This window comes from Myotis lucifugus, unplaced genomic scaffold, assembly GCF_000147115.1.
Source record: "Myotis lucifugus unplaced genomic scaffold, Myoluc2.0 scaffold_29, whole genome shotgun sequence".
NCBI classification, from domain to species: Eukaryota; Metazoa; Chordata; class Mammalia; order Chiroptera; family Vespertilionidae; genus Myotis; species Myotis lucifugus.
The window spans coordinates 7,208,181-7,228,260 of record NW_005871077.1 but is presented as its reverse complement, the minus strand read 5'-3'; the positions used below and the strand labels follow the sequence as shown (position 1 = coordinate 7,228,260).

At 38.8% G+C, this 20,080-nt stretch overlaps 1 protein-coding gene across 25 annotated transcripts in view; it reads left to right on the top strand.

Annotated features, from left to right (window-relative positions):
* PARD3 (par-3 family cell polarity regulator) overlaps positions 1-20,080 on the top strand; it is a 724,129-nt gene that overhangs the window by 264,098 nt on the left and 439,951 nt on the right. For 21 of the 25 annotated variants that reach the window (XR_002828697.1, XM_023752229.1, XM_023752228.1 and 18 more), the window contains one exon: positions 13,314-13,445. The exons of the other annotated variants lie outside the window; for them this stretch is intronic. Coding sequence is in view for 20 of the 21 variants with exons in the window: in XM_023752229.1 (XP_023607997.1) it covers positions 13,314-13,445 (132 nt within the window). In the remaining variant the exon portion in view is untranslated. The remainder of the gene's footprint in view (positions 1-13,313; positions 13,446-20,080) is intronic. 25 annotated transcript variants of the gene reach the window in all.

The window sequence follows — 20,080 nt, the reverse complement described above, 5'->3', positions numbered from 1 at the left end:
ATCCAGTTTAGTCAGTGGGGAGTTAAAGTCCCCTACTATGACTGTATTGTTGTAAATCTCATCCTTAAAGTCCTCTAGAAGTTTTTTTATATATTTATGTGCTCCTATATCAGTTGAATATAAGAGTTTTATCCTCTTCTTGGATCAATCCCTTTAGTATTATGTAATGATCTTTGTTGTCTCTTGTGATGACCTTCATTTTGAAGTCTATTTTGTTGGATATGAGTATTGTTACTCAAGCTTATTTTCTTTTCCACTTGCAGGGATAATTATTTTCCATCCCTTCACTCTTATCCTGTGTGTGTCTTTTGTTCAGAGGTCAGTCTCTTGTAGACCGCATATAGTTGGGTCATGTTTTTGTATCCATTTAGCTACCCTATGCTTTTTGATTGGATCATTTAATCCATTTAAATTTAAGTTTATTATTGATAGGTACTTACTTATTGCCATTTTAATTCTGTATGCCCAGGATTCTCTCTCTGTTTCTTCTTCTCATTACAGCAGTTCCTTTATCATTTCTTGTAATGCTGGCTTGTTGGTGATGTACTCCTGTAGCCTTTTTTTTTTTTTTATTTTATTTTTGTCTGGGAAGCTCTTTATTTGACCATCTATTTTGAATGATAACCTTGCTGGATACATTAGTCTTGGTCTCAGATCCTTGCTTTTCTTTACCCTGAGTACTTCATGCCATTCCCTTCTGGCCTGTAGGGTTTCTAATGAGAAATCAGTTAACAGCCTTATGGGAGCTCCTTTGTAGATAACAGTTTGATTTTCTTTTGCTGCCTTTAAGATTCTCTCTTTGTCTTTAATCTTTGACATTTTAATCATGTTGTGTCTGGGTATAGGCCTATTTGGGTTCTTTTTTCTTGGGGTTCTCTGTGCCTCCTGGGCTTGTGTGTCTTTTTCCTTTGCCAGGTTAGGGAAGTTTTCTTCCATTATTTCTTCAAACTCATTCTCTATCCAATTCTCCCTTTCTGCCTCTTCTGAAACACCTGCTATTTGAATATTGTTACGTTTCCCGTTGTCCCACAGCTCCCTTAAGCTGTCCTCCTGTTTTTTTTTAATTTGTTTTTTATTTGTGGTTCTCTGATTGAGTGATTTTTTTTCAACCCTGTCTTCTTTTTCACTGAGTTGATCCTCAGTTTCCCCTAATCTGTGTATTTCTTCCAATGTGTTTTTTATTTGTGCTATATCATTTTATTTCTGTTTTCATAGTTACTATATCTTTTCTCATGCTGTTGAGCATGTTTGCCATCATTATTTTGTTTTTGTTGGTTTTTTAAAAAAATATATTTTATTGATTTTTTACAGAGAAGAAGGGAGAGGGATAGAGAGTTAGAAACATCGATGAGAGAGAAACATCGATCAGCTGCCTCCTGCCCCCTACTGGGGATGTGCCCACAACCCAGGTACATGCCCTTGACCGGAATCGAACCTGGGACCCTTCAGTCCGCAGGCCGACGCTCTATCCACTGAGCCAAACCAGTTAGGGCTACCATCATTATTTTGAACTCTGTATCACATAAATTATTTATCTCCATTTCATTTATCTCTTCTTCTGGAGAATTCCCTTGTTCTTTCATTTGGGGTTTTTTTCTTTGTCTTCTCATTTTGGCTTCCTGTTTTGGTTTGTGACTATGTATTAGGTAGATGTGCTATGCCTCTCAACCTCTAGTATAGGATAGTGTCAAACACTGATTCTAACTAATTAGATCAGGCAAAGATTCAAAGCCTCCAAATACTGCCTCTGTCTACAGACTGGTAGGATTTTTTTCTTGAATTGCACTCAGGCAATCATTTGCAGGTGCCACAAAAGTTGTTTTCAACAGGGTGGGGCAGTTGCTTCTGCCTGGAGGCTAATTGTTAGGGTCTGAGCAACTCTGGACTGTGGGACAAGGTGTTTTCCAATAGGGTGGATCAACTGTCTCTCCCCCCGCCCCCCTCCCCCCCCCCAGGCAAGTTTGCCTGTGTAGTTAGTAAATGTGTGCCTGAGACAGATGATCTCCACTGTGTAAGGGAATGACCCAGCACAGGATACTGGGGTGTCTGCCTTCTGAGCTCTAACTCTAGAACCCCTATCCTGACTTCTATTTACAAAGCTCCTGTCCACTCTGCCCTCCCTCTGTTGAATCACAGAGTAGGTGGCTCCACACGGAATTTTATGTGTTGGCCCTCTAAGAGGGTGCTGAATTTCCAGCTTCTTTTCCTGGCAGAGAGCAATCCTGCTGCTTTTCACAGCCAGATTTTATGTTGGTACCATTGTCAGTTCTGATGCTTTCTGCTGGGGGGCCCAGCTTGGTGATTAGACCCCAGTCTTTCCAGTGACAACCCTCCACAGCTGAGATATCTGTGTAACTTCAGTTGCTGTCTGTGGTGGCCCACCAGCCCTTTTCACCTCTGTCCCTCCTACTAGTCTCTATGTGTTCTCCAGTTTTGATCCTAGGTTATCAGGGTTCTCTCTATTGAGTCTTTCATTGATTATTCTGGAAAATTTTCTGTATTTTGGTTGTAATTCCAGTTTGGTCCTAGAATGTCTGTGCAGCAGCCACCATTCTCAAACTCTCTCATTTATTACTTTTAATCCTCACTCAAGGATATGTTTTGAGAAAGAGAAAGATCAATGTGAGAAAAACACTAATCACTTGCCTTCCACACTTGCTCTGACTGGGAATCCACAGCCTTTTTGGCATACAGGCGACCCTCCCACCAACAGAGCTACTCGACCAGGGCCTCATGTATTATTTAAAGTATGATTTCAAGAACAGAAAAGTTCTTTGAGCACTACCCTATTTACAGGACATTTATGGTTATTTTCCTTTAAGCTCTAGCCTTGGCATTGCTTCCAAGGTCATGCTCCAATGTAGTCATCAGGAGGCACAAAAGATAAACACTGGCCTCAGAGAGGAGAATGGGTCTGTTACATGAGTCAACAATATGATTACTGATGATTTTCACAAGCTTCATGTAATTAAAAATAAATTTACCTAAGCCATAGTTATTAATTTCACTTCAGTCTCATAAGAAAAGAAAATATTTCTTTTGTTTTTTGGGAAATGATAAATCAGTAAACCGCTTTCTGTAGCCACAATTGAAGAGTGAAAAATATTGTAACTTTAAAATCTGAAAACCACAAGGAATATTTGAAGGTACAGGATGCGTAGAAGTTGTAAAATTGAAGTTTATATGCATAGAATATTTAGTATTTCAGAATATGACACTTTAAAAAGTGTTTGGAATTTTTGCATTGAAACAAAGGGTTTATTATGCTAGCATGGAAATATCCATTACTCCTGTAATTTTCATGAAATATTCTATATTTCTGCAACATAGGAATGTGAGCTTGCCAACACATTTGACCATCAGGTAAAGAGCTTTTTCTGTGAAAGCCTTCAAGTTGCAGCTTAGGAAGGCAGGGATATGTTTCTATTCCAAGGCATTGGTAGATTCTGTGTAATTTTACTGACTTGTAATTGGCTTGGATAGGGGTTAGGTGGAGAGAGGACATTTACTTTCCCTACTCTGGAAAAAATGTGCTCCACAACCAGGTTTCTGTTCCCAAGAAATAGTGAATCAATATGCACTTCTCAGCCTGGGTAGCTTTTGACACCTGATGATGTGGGGGTACATTTAGATGTTAAGAAAAATCCCTGATCATGTCAGGAACAACTTTTTTTCTGGCAAAAGGAAGTTTTCCACTCGACAGCAAAGCTTAATGGGGCAGTCTTGAAGGTGGACAATTAAAGTTATAATGAAATAAGAGTAATTCCTCATGATATTTATTATATACTAGTAGCCTGGTGCACAAATTTCGTGCACATTAAAAGGGAATTAATTGCCCTAACCGGTTAGGCTCAGTGGATAGAGCATCGGCCTTCAGACTCAAGGGTCTCAGGTTCGATTCTGGTCAAGGGCATGTACCTTGATTGAGGGCACATCCCTAGTGGGGAGTGTGCAGGAGGCAGCTGATTAATGTTTCTCTCTCATCGATGTTTCTCTCTATCCCTCTCCCTTCCTCTCTGTAAAAAATCAATAAAATATATTTTTAAAAAGGGGAATTAATTAGTGGAGATATTTTAATATTGCTCTTTGCCCTTTCTCTATAATAGAAGTGTGAGAGATGAGAGGAAATTAGTAAAGTGTATATGAAAATAATATATAAATTTAATAATAAATAAACAGTAACAAAAGGATATAACAACAGAGGCATGATATAAAAATGACAAAAACATGATATGAAAACAACAAAAACATGATATGAAAACACAAACTTGATATAAAAACAACAGTGATGCAAAAAATGACTGATAAAGTGATAAAACTTATTCTAATATCTCCCTGTACACCACATTAAGAGTGAAAACACACTTTCAGAGTGACTAATTTCCCTTGTGATGAAGTACTTAGAACTTTAACTGTAATGTCACATGCTCTTCAAACTCGAGAGAAAGCAACATATAACTGACCATTTGCGAAAACAGGTTCAGGTAGGAATATGTCTACTCTGTCTAGAGTTTGTCCTTATGATTTATTAATAGTCATCACAAATGCTGGCATCACGGGAAACCGTCATCAAATCAATTTAAATGGGAGGCCAGTGTCAGATGGGGACAAATCAATTCTTGGAATCAGAACAACCTCTCCCTCTGCAGATCCTGTTAATACTTCAGCTTCGATAATGTTAGGTCGTAATCTTTTGATAATAAATATGATACCATTACAAAGACCCCATTTACTATTGAGGTTTCTCAGAAGCATGATGATTGCACCCACTTTCAATTTTAATTTATGACACAGCATTCCCGAAGGAGTAATACTATTAAGAAATTCAATGGGAAAATTTTCCTTTTCAGCATTATCTGTGGAATCAATGGAATCATCACTCAAATATGTGTGAAAATCCCCATCGAGTATATCCAAATTTTCTTCATTTAATTTTTGAACATGCTCATTTTTTGGACAAAGAATTGCACATTTAGATATATTTTTAATATTATCTATAGATATAATATTTCCAAAGGTAGCTTCAATAATAGATCCATTACAAATCATTTCACTTCCATGCTTCGCTCCGAGGGCGGGTTCCTGCCTGAAACCTTGCCTGAGGGCGGGTTCCTGCCTGAAACTTCGCCCTCCAGAAAGAAGCTGGGGGAGGGCACAGCCGTTTCCAAGATGACCCCTGCAGGACTGACTTCCTTCCGGTTGGTCGGGGTTCTGGCCATGATGTTACACCCAGGGTTTTTATATAAGTAGATTATGTTCTTAAATAATCTTTTAGATAAAAAGTACTGGCTTTATTGTAGTAGATTATTTTTTGTCATTGCAAATATAATCTTTAGGATTTTGCATATTGGCACTGCCTAATAAACTTCTATAAGTCTAAAGGAAATGTGTTTTTGCTTTGAAGTTTATCAATATACGAATTAGAAATATTGATTTCACAGAATGAAATTGAAGTGAAATAAGCCAGTCAGTATCACACGATCTTACCCATATGTGGATTCTAATGAGCAAAATAAAATCACATTTGTCAATCCTATATAATAAAAGGGTAATATGCAAATCTACTGAATGGTGGAACGACCAGTCGCTATGATGCACACTGATCACCAGGGAACAGACGCTCAACACAGGAGCTTCCCCCCTGGTGGTCATTGAGCTCCCACCGGGGGAGCACTGCTCAGCCAGAAGCCAGGCTGATGGCTGGCAAGCACAGCGGCGGTGGCAGGAGCTTCTCCCATCTCCGCTGCAGTGCTAAGGATGTCCAACTGACAGCTGGGGAGTGGGCCTACTAGTAAGCCATCAGTTGGACATCTCCCGAGGGCTCCCAGACTGTGAAGGGTGCAGGCTGGGCTGAGGGACCACCACCCTGCCTCAGTGTATGAATGTTGTGCACTGGGCCTCTTGTTTATTATAAATATAGCTCTAACTTGTTTCAAAAATATTAAATAGATACTTCTCCAAAGTGGACAACAGAAGGCCAAGAGACATATGAAAATACGGTCAAATTCACTTATCCTCCAAGAGATGCAAATAAAAATGACAATGAAGTATCACCTCACACCTCACCTGTCAAAATGGCTATCATCAGCAAATCAACCAAGGACAAGTGTTGGTGAGGATGTGGAGAAAATGGAACCCTAGTACAATGCTGGTGGGAATGCAGACTAGTGCCGCCACTGTGGAAGACAATATGGCATTTCTTCAAAAAATTAAAAAATGGAACTTCCATTTGACCCAGTGATCCCACTTCTAAGAATCCCAAAAGACCAGTCAGAAAGAATACATGTACTCCTATGTTCATAGCAGCGCAATTTATAATAGGCAAGATTTGGAAACAGACCAAGTGCCTATTAGCAGATGAGTGGATAAAACATTTTGGTACATGTACACAATGGAATACTATGCAGCAGTAAAAAAGAAAGAACTCTTACATTTTCAACAGCATGGATGGACTTGGAGAGTATTATGCTTAGCCAAATAAGCCAGTCAGAGAAAGATCAGTATCACATGATTTCACTCATATGTGGAATCTAATGAACAAAATAAATCAGAGACATAGAAGCATGGAACAGACTGTTGAACCTCAGATAGAAGGTGGGGGAGGGTGGGTGGGTCTGAAGAGATCAACCAGAGAACTTGTACGCATATATGCATAACCCATGGACTCAGACAATAGGGTGGTGAAGGCGTCAGGCGGGTGCAGGGGAGAACTAGAAGAGGTCAATGGGGAGAAAAAGGGGACATATGTAATACTTTTAACAATAAAGATTTTTTAAAAATATTGATGGCAAAAATTTGTGTTGGTTTGGTTTTCCCTTGTTTAGGTTATGAAAAATAAGTTTTTCAAATACATTTAACTTAAAAAATGTTGACTTTTTAAAAAAATTCTCACCTGAGAATATTTTTTCCATTGATTTTTAGAGAGAGTGGAAGAAATCAGGAAAGACAGAGAGAAATATCGATGTGAGAGAAACATTGATTGGTTTCCTTTTGCATGTGCCCAGACCAAAGCCCGGGCTTGGGAGGAGCCTGCTAATGAGGTACATGCCCTTGACTGGAATCCAACTCGGGACCTTTCAGTCCGCAGGCCGACACTCAGTCCACTGAGCCATACCGGCTATGACTGTCGACTTTCTAAAAATATTTGACTCTAGTTTGATTATTGAATAATGTAGATAATCTTACATATTCATAGTTAAAGACTACCATATTTAAAAAATCATTTACACAAAAAGAACTGTTTCCAGATTGAAAATAGAACATACTATGTACATTTCAATTGGATACAGTTAATTTCCAAACATATGTTGTGAATTAGAAAATTTATGGAAAGTTATGATGTGAGCGATGCACTCACATCGTACATACGGTATCATAGCCTTATAGGACTATATTCTCTGTATGTACTTGGTCCACACTTCAGACAGAATTGTCAGCAAGATCATTGCTGGCTAGTAATACCTGCATGATGTTATCAACAAAATAATGTATGTGTTGCATAGTGATTAATAATATATGTTATAAATTCTTCATTTGCCTGAAAATGACTGAAGACTACTGCAATTTTTTTTCCACGCACACACATCACAAATAAATTAATATGTGAATTCATCAGTGACTTTACCATCACAAAGAAAATTAGGAAAACATTTTTGTTATGGAGGTTTAATGTCAGTTTTATTTTTTTACCAATTAACTTCTCAGAGTTGATTCTAAAAATATAAAACTGTGACTGTTTCAGGTGGACTTCAACATTTATCTGATTACCCTGTAGTGGTCTGCTGCATGAATTACATGCCATAGTTAATGTAACTGGAGATATTCCACACTGCTGATTAGATGCAATTGGAAATAATTGCATTTTCCACAAACATTGTATATACTGGAGGTATGACATTCAATTGAAATAGGCACATAACAATGGTTTATATCTTTTAGTGTAAATCTGAAAATTCTCTTATTACATTTCACTGAAGTTTATCTGTGTCTTTTAGGCAATTCATTATCAATTTTTTAATGAACTTATAGAAATATTCTTTTAAAGTATTAGTATTATGGAATCATCTGAAAATAGAAAACATTGTATTTAAGGAAAGCCATTTGAGTCGGTGTAGGACACTGAGCTGAGTGCTTGAGTGGAAAGATGCATGCTGATATTTTGCCTAGGTTTCACTGTGATAGTGGAAATAGTAATTTAAAAAATGAAATAAATTATAACTTAGAACTATAATTAGAAGTAAAATTAGAATATAGTGCTAATAAAAAGCATGACATTATCAGTTCTATTGATAATCATGGAGTGCTTCTTAGAAAAGGTAGACTTTGAACTAGGGGTTGAAAAGTGGTGTGTTTTTTTTTTTTTGTTTGTTTGTTTGTTTTTTGTTTTTCTTTTACAGAATAAATGTTCGTGAGAGTCTAGGTTCAGAAAGATGATTGAAGGTCAGGCAGACCAAGACACTTGCCTGTAGGTTCCTCTGGTAACCTACAGTGCTTGTGCTAGGTGTGATGTGACCTAATATACCTTGTAGAAATGCCCTCTGTGGGACAGTGGCATAGTTCATTGTAAGAGAGCATAAGGCTTAGCCAGTGTCCAGGTCAAAGGCTGTAGTAATTTCAGATAAGAGACAAATTGATCCTGAATGGGTGATAGTCAAAATGTAAAATCTTGGCAAAGAACAGCAGATTACCAAGACCTAGCAACTGTGGGGATTAGAGAGGAAGGAAATTATTGAAGAGGATTATGAATATTTTTCATTGATAGGTGAGTTTCATTTTGAATCTGTTAATTTTGAGGTATCTTTGGGACATCCTGTTGGAAATTTAGATCATGAATTTAGGAAAAACTTTAGAGTTGGTGACCTTTGCCTGGAAGTTGTTAGGGAGGAGGCGTTGATATTGTACACTTTTGAGCTTGTCCGTGGAGGCAGTAGTAAGCAATTTATAGAAAGAGTCGATAAGAGTCATTTAAGGGAAGAACAAGAATGACAGAGAATCAAAAGGAATCTAATGGAAGTACTAGTAGCATACTGTGTTCTCGACACCAAGAAGAGGGAGCAGTTTGTGGCATCTGGTCTCTCTATTTTAAATATATATTATTCTCTTTGTAAATGGTATTTTGTCACTGTGCAGACATCTGGGTCAGTATTCACTTTTTACCTAACAGTTTTAGCATCCATTGATTTTCTTTGACCAAATGAGTTATTTCATTAGGAGTTAAAAATTGTGATTTTGTAATTTTATTATTCTACTTTCACTAGTTGGCATTTTTCTGAAAACACAAGCTTTTTTCCCTTTTCCATTGACATTTTTGGCTTCTCTGAAATACGGTTTCTATCGAAAGTCAGAATATGTTTTTAATACTTTTTCTTTAATACTTTTTCCTCCTTAGTGGAGGAAAATGAATAGAACAGCCAGGTTCCTATCCCATGGTAGTTAGCCCCAAAATCCTTGACATAAAAATTCTACTTGAGTTTCTCTATACTTCCAACCCCTCTTGTCGTCCTGGACATTTAAGGTGCTGTCATTAGTAATTTATGTGCCCTTTATGACTTATTTGAATTTCTCATCAGTATGGACTATCACGTGAAACTGATAGTTTTGCTTTGTTTTGAAGTTAACATGTTCAAGTTTTAAGGAGGGGCTCTTAGTATTTAGGAATACACGAGCTTTAGTGTTTTTATTTGCTTCATTTTTTTTTTTTTTGGACTTTGTCTCTGTCCTCTGTTTATTTTACCATTTCTGTGTTTCTATAGGCAAAGTCAGTCCTCAGTCTCTGGTCCAGGAGCAGCATCCAACTCCTACCAGCATTCTTCTGCACTCATATTTATGCTCTGTCACAGCTTTCTTGAGCTGCTCTGACCAGAAATGTACCAATATTTTCTAGTAAAAAGTACTTGTTGCTAATGTTTAATGCTGCTCTTGAGTTTTAAAAAGTTCATTTTCTGGCCCTAGCCAGTTTTGTTCAGTGGATAGAGCATTGGCCTGGGGACCAAAGGGTCCTGAGTTCAATTCTGGTCAAGGGCAGGTACTTAGGTTATAGGCTTGATCCCTGACCCTGGTCAGGGTACCTGTGGGAGGCAACCAATCGATGTGTCTCTCTCATGTCTATGTTTCTCTCTCTCTGTCTCTCCCCCACCCTCCCACTCTCTTTAAAAATCAATGGAAAAATATCTTTGATTAACAACAACAACAAAAAGTTTATTTTCTGTAGGTTAATTAAAAAAAAAACCTTAAAAAAATTCATGTTAAAGTTTACATTGGTTAATATGTATAGATTAAAAGTTTTTTTTTTTTTTCCATTTTACAGTATTGGCATAGATCCAAGTCTATAAATTTATTTTTAAGTTTTATTATCTGACTAGATGCCCAGTGCACGAAATTCGTGCAGGGGGTGTGTGTGTCCCTCAGCCCAGCCTGCAGCCTCTCCAATCTGGGACCCCTCGAGGGATGTCTGACTGCCCTCCCCTGCAGGCCTGGTTCCCCCCAACCGCCCTCCCTTTCTGGTCTGATCGCCCACAACTGCCCTCCCCTGCTGGCCATCTTGTGTCCACATGGGGTGGCCATCTTGTGTGTTGGAGTGATGGTCAATTTGCATATTACCTCTTTATTATATAGGATGGGACTCATGAAGGAACACAAACAATATCCTAAACTTTGCTAAGATCTAGACAATGCAAACCTTTCATATACTTATTTTTCTATGTTTATATTCACTGTTCATGGTTTAAGTAGCAAAGAAGAATCAGTCATGTATGTAAGATGTACAGATAGCCTACCCTTCACAAAGTTATTAAGGAGAATGTCTCAGTACTTCTCTTGAAGTGGGGTATTGATGTAAGTGGGGTGAAGTCAGGTTAACATTTCTAATTTGTTTGTATAGGAGCTATTTAGATATTGAACTAAAATGTTTGCGTTTCCCACCTTGTATTAGCCTTCTCATTTCTTTTTAGAGCATTGAAATTAAGTTTTACAGCCTGATAGCCAAAGAGAATTGTTTAAGCTGTGATTTAAAGCAATCATTCATTAGCTTGTGGTTGCTCTTGACATTTTAACCCTTTCATGCTGAGACATGAACATGACAAAAAGCTTCTCTCAGGGAACAAACAAAGGAGAAAATGCCAGTCACTTAACCTCCAGTCTTTAACATCTCAGGAAATTGTGCTGTGAATATTGTCCTGTTTTTGTTTTGTTTGTTTTTTGCTTTTGTTGCTGGTAAAATAGATGATAAGCCAATTTTAAAACATAAAGAGACCATCAAGTGTGCTGATGTTGCTAAGGGTGGGAAAGTGCTCACAAAACAGCGATCACTGGCTATGGAAGAGATGGAAAAACTGTTGATTTGGATAAAGGAAAAGCAGTTAGCCAATGACAGCATTTTGGAGGCAGTGCTATAAGAAAAAAGGAAGATGTTGTGCTCCTGGAAGGACTTGTTTAAGGCTAGTTGGGAGTGGTTTGATATACTGAAGAAAAGAAGTGTTTGTTTATAGATTATACTGTACATTAGACATGTACTGTATATAAGAAAAGTTAAAACAGGGATTCATTTAGGGGTCTGGAACAGATTAATTCAATTTACATTATTTCTAATGGGGAAACACTGATTTGTGTGGTTTATTTATTTTTTTTTTTTAACAAATTGCTTCTCGAACAGCCTTTCAGAACAAATTAAGTTTGAGAACCGAGGTCCCACTGTATTTATTAACTGACTAGTTTGTGTGTGTTTTCTTTCTTTCTTTTTTTTTTTTAAGGAAAGCAAATGTTTAATACAATTTGAAATAAGGCAAGCCCCTCAATTCAGGGGTCCTGGTAGAACACAAAACATACTCGGGAGCCAGGCAGCAAGGCAGATACCTTTACTCCTGCAGGAGGGTGCACAGCACATGGTCTGGGTGCACACGCACACCGAGCAGGCGGTCTGCTTGGCTTTTTAATCCTGACGCATGTGACCTGTCCCTCACTCTAGTTTGGAGTTCAGGTGCACAATCTTGCACGATTGCCTAATTCAAAGGGATGGGTTGGCCTTTGCCGTTTCAAGATGGTGGCCCCCAGGAGAGCTGCAAGCATTGCGGCCAACATCGCGGCTGCCAAGTTATGTCCAAAATGGTGGCTGTCTAAGCTGTTCTTTGATAGAAAAGATGATTTGTTTTTTCTCACAGTACTATTTCCTTACACAATCAGTTTTTCAGGTTGTATCACATTTGGTCAGGGTTTATGGATACAGAGGATGAATATCATAAGTCAAATTGAAACTGACAATTGTGCATTGTCACAGAACAGTATTAAAGATTCAAGTTAATCACTCCAGCAGTGGAAACAACTTTGGTCTCCAACAGCTTAAAGATATCACTGTCATATCACTGTGAACAATTATGTGTCTTCTAGAGGCCCGGTGCACGAATTCTTGCATGGGTGGGGTTCCTTGGGGTGGCCTGCGGAGATCGGGTCCCAGCTCGCGCCCCCAGCCTCACACCCTCGCAGCCCCACCTGGCACCCCACCTTGGTCTGGCATTGCCCCCTCACCTGCTCCACATTCTCGCCTGCGGGGTGATCAATTGGGCCCGGCCCCCCCCGACTCCCAACCAGGCTCCCTCAGTGCCTGGGAGCCAGGTGGCAGCCCCGCCCTTCGCCACTGGTCACGGTCTGCGGGACGATCAGCAGGCGTGATCGGGCCCCTGCTTGCACCCTCCTTGGCCTGGTGTCGCCTGCTCACCTGCTCCACCATCCCACCAGGGTCCCACTCCCATCAGGGCCAGCAGCGCCTCATCAACAACGCCTGCCATGTTTCACTCTGTCCCCTGGTGGTCAGCACACGTCATAGTGAGTGTTTGAACTCCCCTTAGAACAATTGCCTGAGGGGACAATTTGCATATTAGGCTGTTGTTATATAGGATTATGTACCATGTATTGGGATAGACTAATTTTTTCTTTACTTAATGTTTGAAATAATGCTTACAAATAGATAGTGAATATTACAAGCTTAGAACAGCAAAAGGGTCTTACATCTCTTTCTCAAAGTCATAAAACTACAAAGATCTAAATAGGGAGCCAAATTCATTAGTCTTTCTTATTTTAAACATTTTTTATAAACTATAGAAAATACCTCAAAATATTATTATGAGATTGGAAAGAAGAAGAGAAAAAAAACAGTAAAAGTTTTGTATGGAAAGTTTTGTTGTTGTTGTTGTTGTTGTTGTTGTTTTTGGTGCATATACTTGGCTTGGGGAGGTTGATTTGGGAGCAAGTGCAAACCAGGTGCATCATTAATTTGCAGAATCTGTTTTTTACAACACAACTTTTTGTTTCTTTTTGAATAGAAAGATGAAAATTACAGAAGCCTCCCACGAGATACTAGTCACTGGTCTAACCAATTTCAGAGAGACAATGCTCGATCATCTCTGAGTGCTAGTCACCCCATGGTGGACAAATGGCTGGAGAAGCAAGAACAGGTAACATAAGGAATCCTTTACCATGCATTTTTGGTATAATATCCTAACCCATACACCAAGATATGTTTTCCTCCATTTCAATAATGATTAAAGGTAAATTATTCTAACAGACTTTAGTTAAGTAACAGGCTGTATGTCAGAGTTTGTCTTACATTAATGTAAAATATCTCTGTGTTGGTTCCTGAGCACAGGTTTCTCATAAGGAGTTATTAATATTTGTGATTCTGAAACATCACAACTTTGGGTTTTGTTATGTGGCTGAGGCACAGATATTTGGCAGTGAATAATGCAATTTATAAGTAGGCTTTTAAGACCACTCATGGGTTCTTCTCTTCTTCTATAGGCAGTAAGTCAAAGGATCTGAAGAGGCAAATTAAAATTTCATTATACCTGACTTAACTTTATGAAAGAAATATATGCTATTGTGTTGTTTCAGAATTTAGATTGCCATGCTTGTGTATTTATCCTTTCATATGTCAAGGAACTATTTTAGGTTTATACTTTTTAGAAGTGCTTAGTTCACTTTGCATGATCACCACATATAATTCATGAAATCGGCATTGTTTACCACTCAGTATAAATAACAGCTTCTTGTTTTGGGAAGAATTGTTTGCAAAGTTTTTATATCATTATTAGAGAGGCCTATTCTTCATATGAAGACTGAAATTTTATCTGGTTATTTTTGTTGTATAAAAATAAAATTCTGCCCTGCTGATGTCACTCAGTGGTTGAGTGTCAACCTATGAACCAGGAGGTCAGGGCACATGCCTGGGTTGTGAGCTCAATCCCCAGTTGGGAGCGTGCAGGAGGCAGCCAATCACTGATTCTCTCACATCATTAATGTTTCTATCTCTCTCTCCCTGTACCTTTCTGTCTAAAATCAATAAAATATATACTTTAAAAAAATTCTTTCAGTTTTCTTTTTTTTAAAGTCTTATTTATTGTTAGTCACAGTGATTTCTTTGCAGTGGGAATGCCCGTGTTTTTTTTTAACAGTTTTAATAGTTTTGATGTTAAAAATTCACTTATTAGGTTATTTCTTCATTTAGTTATTTTCTTAAAATGTTAATATGGATGGAAAACTAGGTGAGTACTCAGTGAGAGAATGTTTTGTTATCCATTTCAGTAATTTCTAAAATTATTAATTTTGTTGTTTAGATACTGGAATAGCTATTTTTCAATTCAGATTAATGATATCAGTGGAAAGAAATACTTAAGTGTTTTAATTAATCCAAGTCTATGTTTTATAGGATAAACCTAAAATATTTTTTGAATGTAGGATGTTCTAATATGAAACTATTAAAAAGAACATTTTGACTTTGATACCACTGATGGTAAAGCACATGCACTGATTTTTATCCTAAGTAAATATTAGCGTACAAAAACATGGTGTGATTGAAATAATTTTGGAAGTTCTATTTAGGAAAAACATAATTTTCTCAAAATAATACAGATTTTAAACTAATTGGTATTAATTCATTATCACTTTGAAGAAAATGGTTTTTTTTTTTTCAATAGGAGTGCTTTAGTGCTCCATGTGCTTAGATTCTTTTTTTATTTTTTTTTTATTTTTTTATTTTTTTTCGCTAAAAGTATTACAAAGGGTATTACATAAGTGTCCTTTTTCCCCCCCCCACCCTTGACAAGCCCCTGCCCTCCCTTACCCCCCAGTGTCTTATGTCCATTAGTTATGGTTATATGGATGCATACAAGTCCTTCGGTTGATCTCTTACTCCCCTCCCTCCTGTCCCCCAACCCTCCCTGGCCTTCCCACTGCAGTTCGACAATCAGTTTGAGGCAGCTCTGCCACTGTATTTATTATTGTTCGAAAGTTTGTAATGGTCTTAATTATCCACGAAAGAGTGAGATCATGTGGTATTTTTCCTTCATTGACTGGCTTGTTTCACTTAGCATAATGCTCTCCAGTTCCATCCATGCTGTTGCAAATGGTAAGAGTTCCTTCTTTTTAACAGCAGCATAGTATTCCATAGTGTAGATGTACCACAGTTTTCTAATCCATCTACTGATGGGCACTTAGGCTGTTTCCAGATCTTAGCTATGGTGAAGAAAATGTTTTTAAGACTTAGATTGTTTAGTATGGGCCTGGAGTCAGACCTGCTGATTGTTATCTTTTTACCACATACGAGATTTGACATGAGATTCTGTCACATTGGTAAATTAGTCCATACCTCCGTTTACTTATTTATCAAATGGGGATAATCATAGAACCTTCCTCAGATGGTTGCTGTATCAAGTAATGTAATACTTGCCAAGGAGCTGGAATCATGCCTGGTTAAAATTATCTGCTGATAATAGAAAATTTAGATTGTATAATAAGGAAACATTCATTACTCATTAACAAGAAGCCTGGAGGAAAGGAAGGGGGAGGCAGAGGTGGTAGTGGAGAGTGAGGATGTTCATTTGTAGCTCAGTGACCTCACTGTGAATCTGGATTCTCCATCTCTTCCAGGAGCCTTCACAGGGCTCCATGCTGTGCTCTCAAGCTTGTCCTTTCCTGCCAAGGACCCAACCATCATATCCTTGCATGGAGGAAGAGGAACAGTGCTTTCTAAGATGTGGGGACTTGCATTATTTGCCTGTTCAGTTCTAAATCAAAGGGAGTAAGAGTACCAGTCTTGGTTTAGTTAGGCTAATTGAGCTTGACCTCCTAGAGCTGGGGGTGAGGTGTAGCCAATTCTCTTCCCTGAAGTACAGCTGCTCATCACTGAATGTAATCAGGGTTCTGTTAAACAAGGAGGAACGTACAGTTAGCTAAATATGTAAATATGACCATTTTTATTGCAAGATTAGGAGAAAAAATTGTCATCTCAGAGTTTTAAAAATAATATACATTTAATTATATTCTACTAGTAAAAGCATAACTTTTATCTTACTACTGCCGTTGTAGATCTGTAAAGGAAGTAATAATGTTTGTCTTTGTAAATTTGGTATAAAATAGTTTCTTTTTTAAGCAAAGGGGATTGCATGTAGAAGCCACATTAACATATTTCCCCAAAAAGCTCTTGATTTGTTTCTCTTGAAGTTATTTGAAGTATTTGTTTCATAATAAGCGAGCTTTGTAAAAAATAAGTGCTTTCTTAATCTATGGAGTCTAATATAGATGACATTAGCTATGATTCCTGAGCCTAAAACATCTTTTTCCTTGGCTTAAGCTTAAAAAATGATGATCCATTCACTAAATTTACATAAGCAGGATAATTAACTAGACAAATCTATTTAACTGGACACTAACAGCAAAAACTAATCAAACCTATATTAAAACTTAGGCTGAAAGTAAGCACAATTGTTTGTGCAGAAGAGGACTAATAGGTTATGCTGCATGCACTGGAAATCTCTTCCAGCTATTTTCATTTAATTGTGAATTTATTCTTTTAACTGTTCCCTGTAGTCACCTGACTTTAATGGCCTGATATCTCCTTTGTGGCTTTTTTCTAGTTAGTTTTTTGTGTGTTTTTTTAAAATATATATTTTATTGATTTTTTACAGAGAGGAAGGGAGGGGGATAGAGAGTTAGAAACATCGATGAGAGAGAAACATCAATCAGCTGCCTCCTGCACACTCCCCACTGGGGATGTGCCCGCAACCAAGGTACATGCCCTTGACCGGAATCGAACCTGGGACCCTTTAATCCGCAGGCCGACACTCTTTCCACTGAGCCAAACCGGTTAGGGCGTCTAGTTAGTTTTTACCATTAAAAATATAATAAAGTGAATGGTATCACATAGATAAAAGGATGTTTTATATGGTTTAAAAAAAATCAACTCTCTGCCTCTACAATTTGGGATCACCAGGGTAGAACTGATGGCTGCCTTCCTTATGAGGTTAATAGAGTTCTAGATTTTATATGTGTCCAATAGTTTTGTCTTTGCTCTATTTCCTACTAGAGAGCTTGTCTCTCGTTATCTCTGTTTTGTTCGAAGACAGTTATAACCACATCAGCTTTGCCATTGGGAATAAACAGTAGGGATGAAAAGGACAAAAGAGTGTATAGAATGCTGAGCTGGCAGGCACCTCTGGAAGCTGAACGTGTCTTTTTCGTTTTGTGGGATTGGTCCTACATAAGGCAATATTGAATTTTCTTTCCCTCTGTTAAAATATTGGTAAGTTATGCCTCTATAACCAAAGATAAATTATGTATATTACTAGAACTCTGTACCAGGAAGCACTTGGCATCAAGCTCAATATTTTTCCCCAAAAATAGTAGTCTTGCTTTTCAGTGAGTAGTTCACTTTGCTCAGAATTGCCTATAGCTGAATCCTATATTAGGTTCATTTCAGAAGGTAGAGGATTGTGTATCTTTCAAAGAAAATCCTTTCCTTATGTCAACCTTGTGACTTCCTTTTTCTGAGAGATCTCAGAGGAAGCACAAAGGATTTGAAGAATAAGTGGGTGGTTGTTGTATTGCCTTGAAAAAGTGTTCATGCTTCTGCAATTTTGATTTCTCAGACCAAAGAAACTATAAAAGTAACAAGCCTTGTAATTTTGATGTTTAATATACTTTACGAAATCTGAATTCCTTTTAACCATTACCATTTCTCTGACTATATGTAGACTATAATTTAATGTTGGAAGTTAATAGATTATATGCCAACTTGTTCTTATATTCCCACTGTTTATTGCAACTAATAAATTCTACAAAAGAGGAGTCAGGAACTTTACAATACATGATTAGAAGAATTACGAACCAGAAAGTAGAGGGACTTTAAAGGAAGTTAAGCTAATTGGGAGCCTGCTGTTTTCACTAACTTGACTTGGTGTACAGGTCTGAAACCAATTAACAAAGATAGCAAGGAGGTGCTAGTCACCTTCCAGCCACAGCTTAAGCTCTGTTATAGGGGAATGACTGCCCTAACCTTTCGAGAAGAATCCATGCTCTAGGTTTTTTTTCCATTAAGCAAAACCTTTATCTAATTGGCAGATTATACTAAAGGAGACAAACTGTTTTAGGAAAACTATTTTAAATGTTTGGTGATGACACAATTCGCCTTTTCACCATTGCCTGCAAATCCCTCCATTCAGGTCAAGTCTTACAGTCTTGATACAAGGAGTTTTAGGAGCAATCTCAGTATATTTTTTCTTATTTTATGCACTTTTTTCACTGTCTCCTGCCATGATGCTTTTACTTCATCCTTCTTCATGCTGAACAAAGCATTCCTGACCTGCGTATTAATCCTTCTGAGATGAAGATGGCTAAATAGGAATTCTGTCTGTTTTTCATTAGCCTGTATTTGTTGAGTCCTTAGATATTAGGATTACAAAATAGCTAAGTGTTGGATAAATAGAAAACATATTTAAATAAAATATTGCTACAGAATGAATGCTTATTTCTCTTATTTTCAAAGAAGAATAGTTAAACTATTCTAAAAGTATTATTTTGATACTTTTTAAACGTTTGAAAATATTTATGCATTGTAATGAATCTACACTAATAAAAGAGAAACATGGTAATTAGCGTACAACCGCTACCCTTTTCATTGGCTAATCAGTGAGTATATGCAAATTAACTGTCAGCCAAGATGGCGGCCGGCAGCCAGGCACTGAAGTGAGCATGAGGCTTGCTTGCTGCGGACTCCAACGTTCCCCGCCTCACTTGCCGGCCTCTTAGCTGCAACTCTAAGTAGCTATGTACTATGTTGCAAATAAGAAGGTAAACAAAACACCAGAAACCAGCTGGACTAAAACCCAGCCAGACCGAAACATTGTATCCATGTTTTCAGCAGTGAGGCCTCAGAGCTAAAGCTGGCCCAGAATAAAAAAAAAAAAAAAAAGAAAGAAAACAAGGAGAGGTTGGAAGCTTTAGTCACTCGCCAGCTGGAAAAGAGCCCTCAGCCCCTCAGCCAGACTGGCCAGGCACCCCAGTGGGGACCCCCACCCTGATCCAGGACACTCTTCAGGGCAAACCAGCCGGCCCCCACCCATGCACCAGGCCTCTATCCTATATAGTAAAAGGATAATATGCCTCCCGGCACCGGGATCAGTGTGACAGGGGGCAGTGCCCAAACCCCCTGATCGCCCTGCAGCTCTGTGTGTGACAGGAGGCGGGGGCCACAACCTCCCTATCTGCCCTGCTCTATGCCTGATAGGGGGGAGCTCCCCAATCCCCTGATCTCCCTGCAGCTCTGTGTGTGACAGGGGACGGGGCCACAACCTCCCTATCCGCCCTTCTCTGTTCGCCCCAACCCCCTGATCAGCCCTGTTCTGTGCCTGATAGGGGGGAGCTCCCCAATCCTCTGATTGCCCTGCGGCTCTGTGTTTGACAGGGTGCAGCACACCAACCCCCTGATCGGCCCTGCTCTGTGTGTGACAGGGTACGGCGCCCCAACCCCCCCCCCCCCCCCCCATGGGCCTTGCTCTGTGTGTGACAGGGTAGAGCCATAACCTCTCCATCGGCCCTGCCCCGAGTGTGACAGTGGTGGCGCCCCAACCCCCTGATCGGCCCTGCTCTGTGGGTGATAGAGGGTGGCACCCCAACCCCCCTCCACGGGCCTTGCTCTGTGTGTGACAGGGTAGAGCCATAACCTCCCCATTGGCCCTGCCCTGAGTGTGACAGGGTGCAGCGCCCCAACCCCCTGATCCGCCCTGCTCTGTGTGTGACAGGGTACGGAGCCCCAACC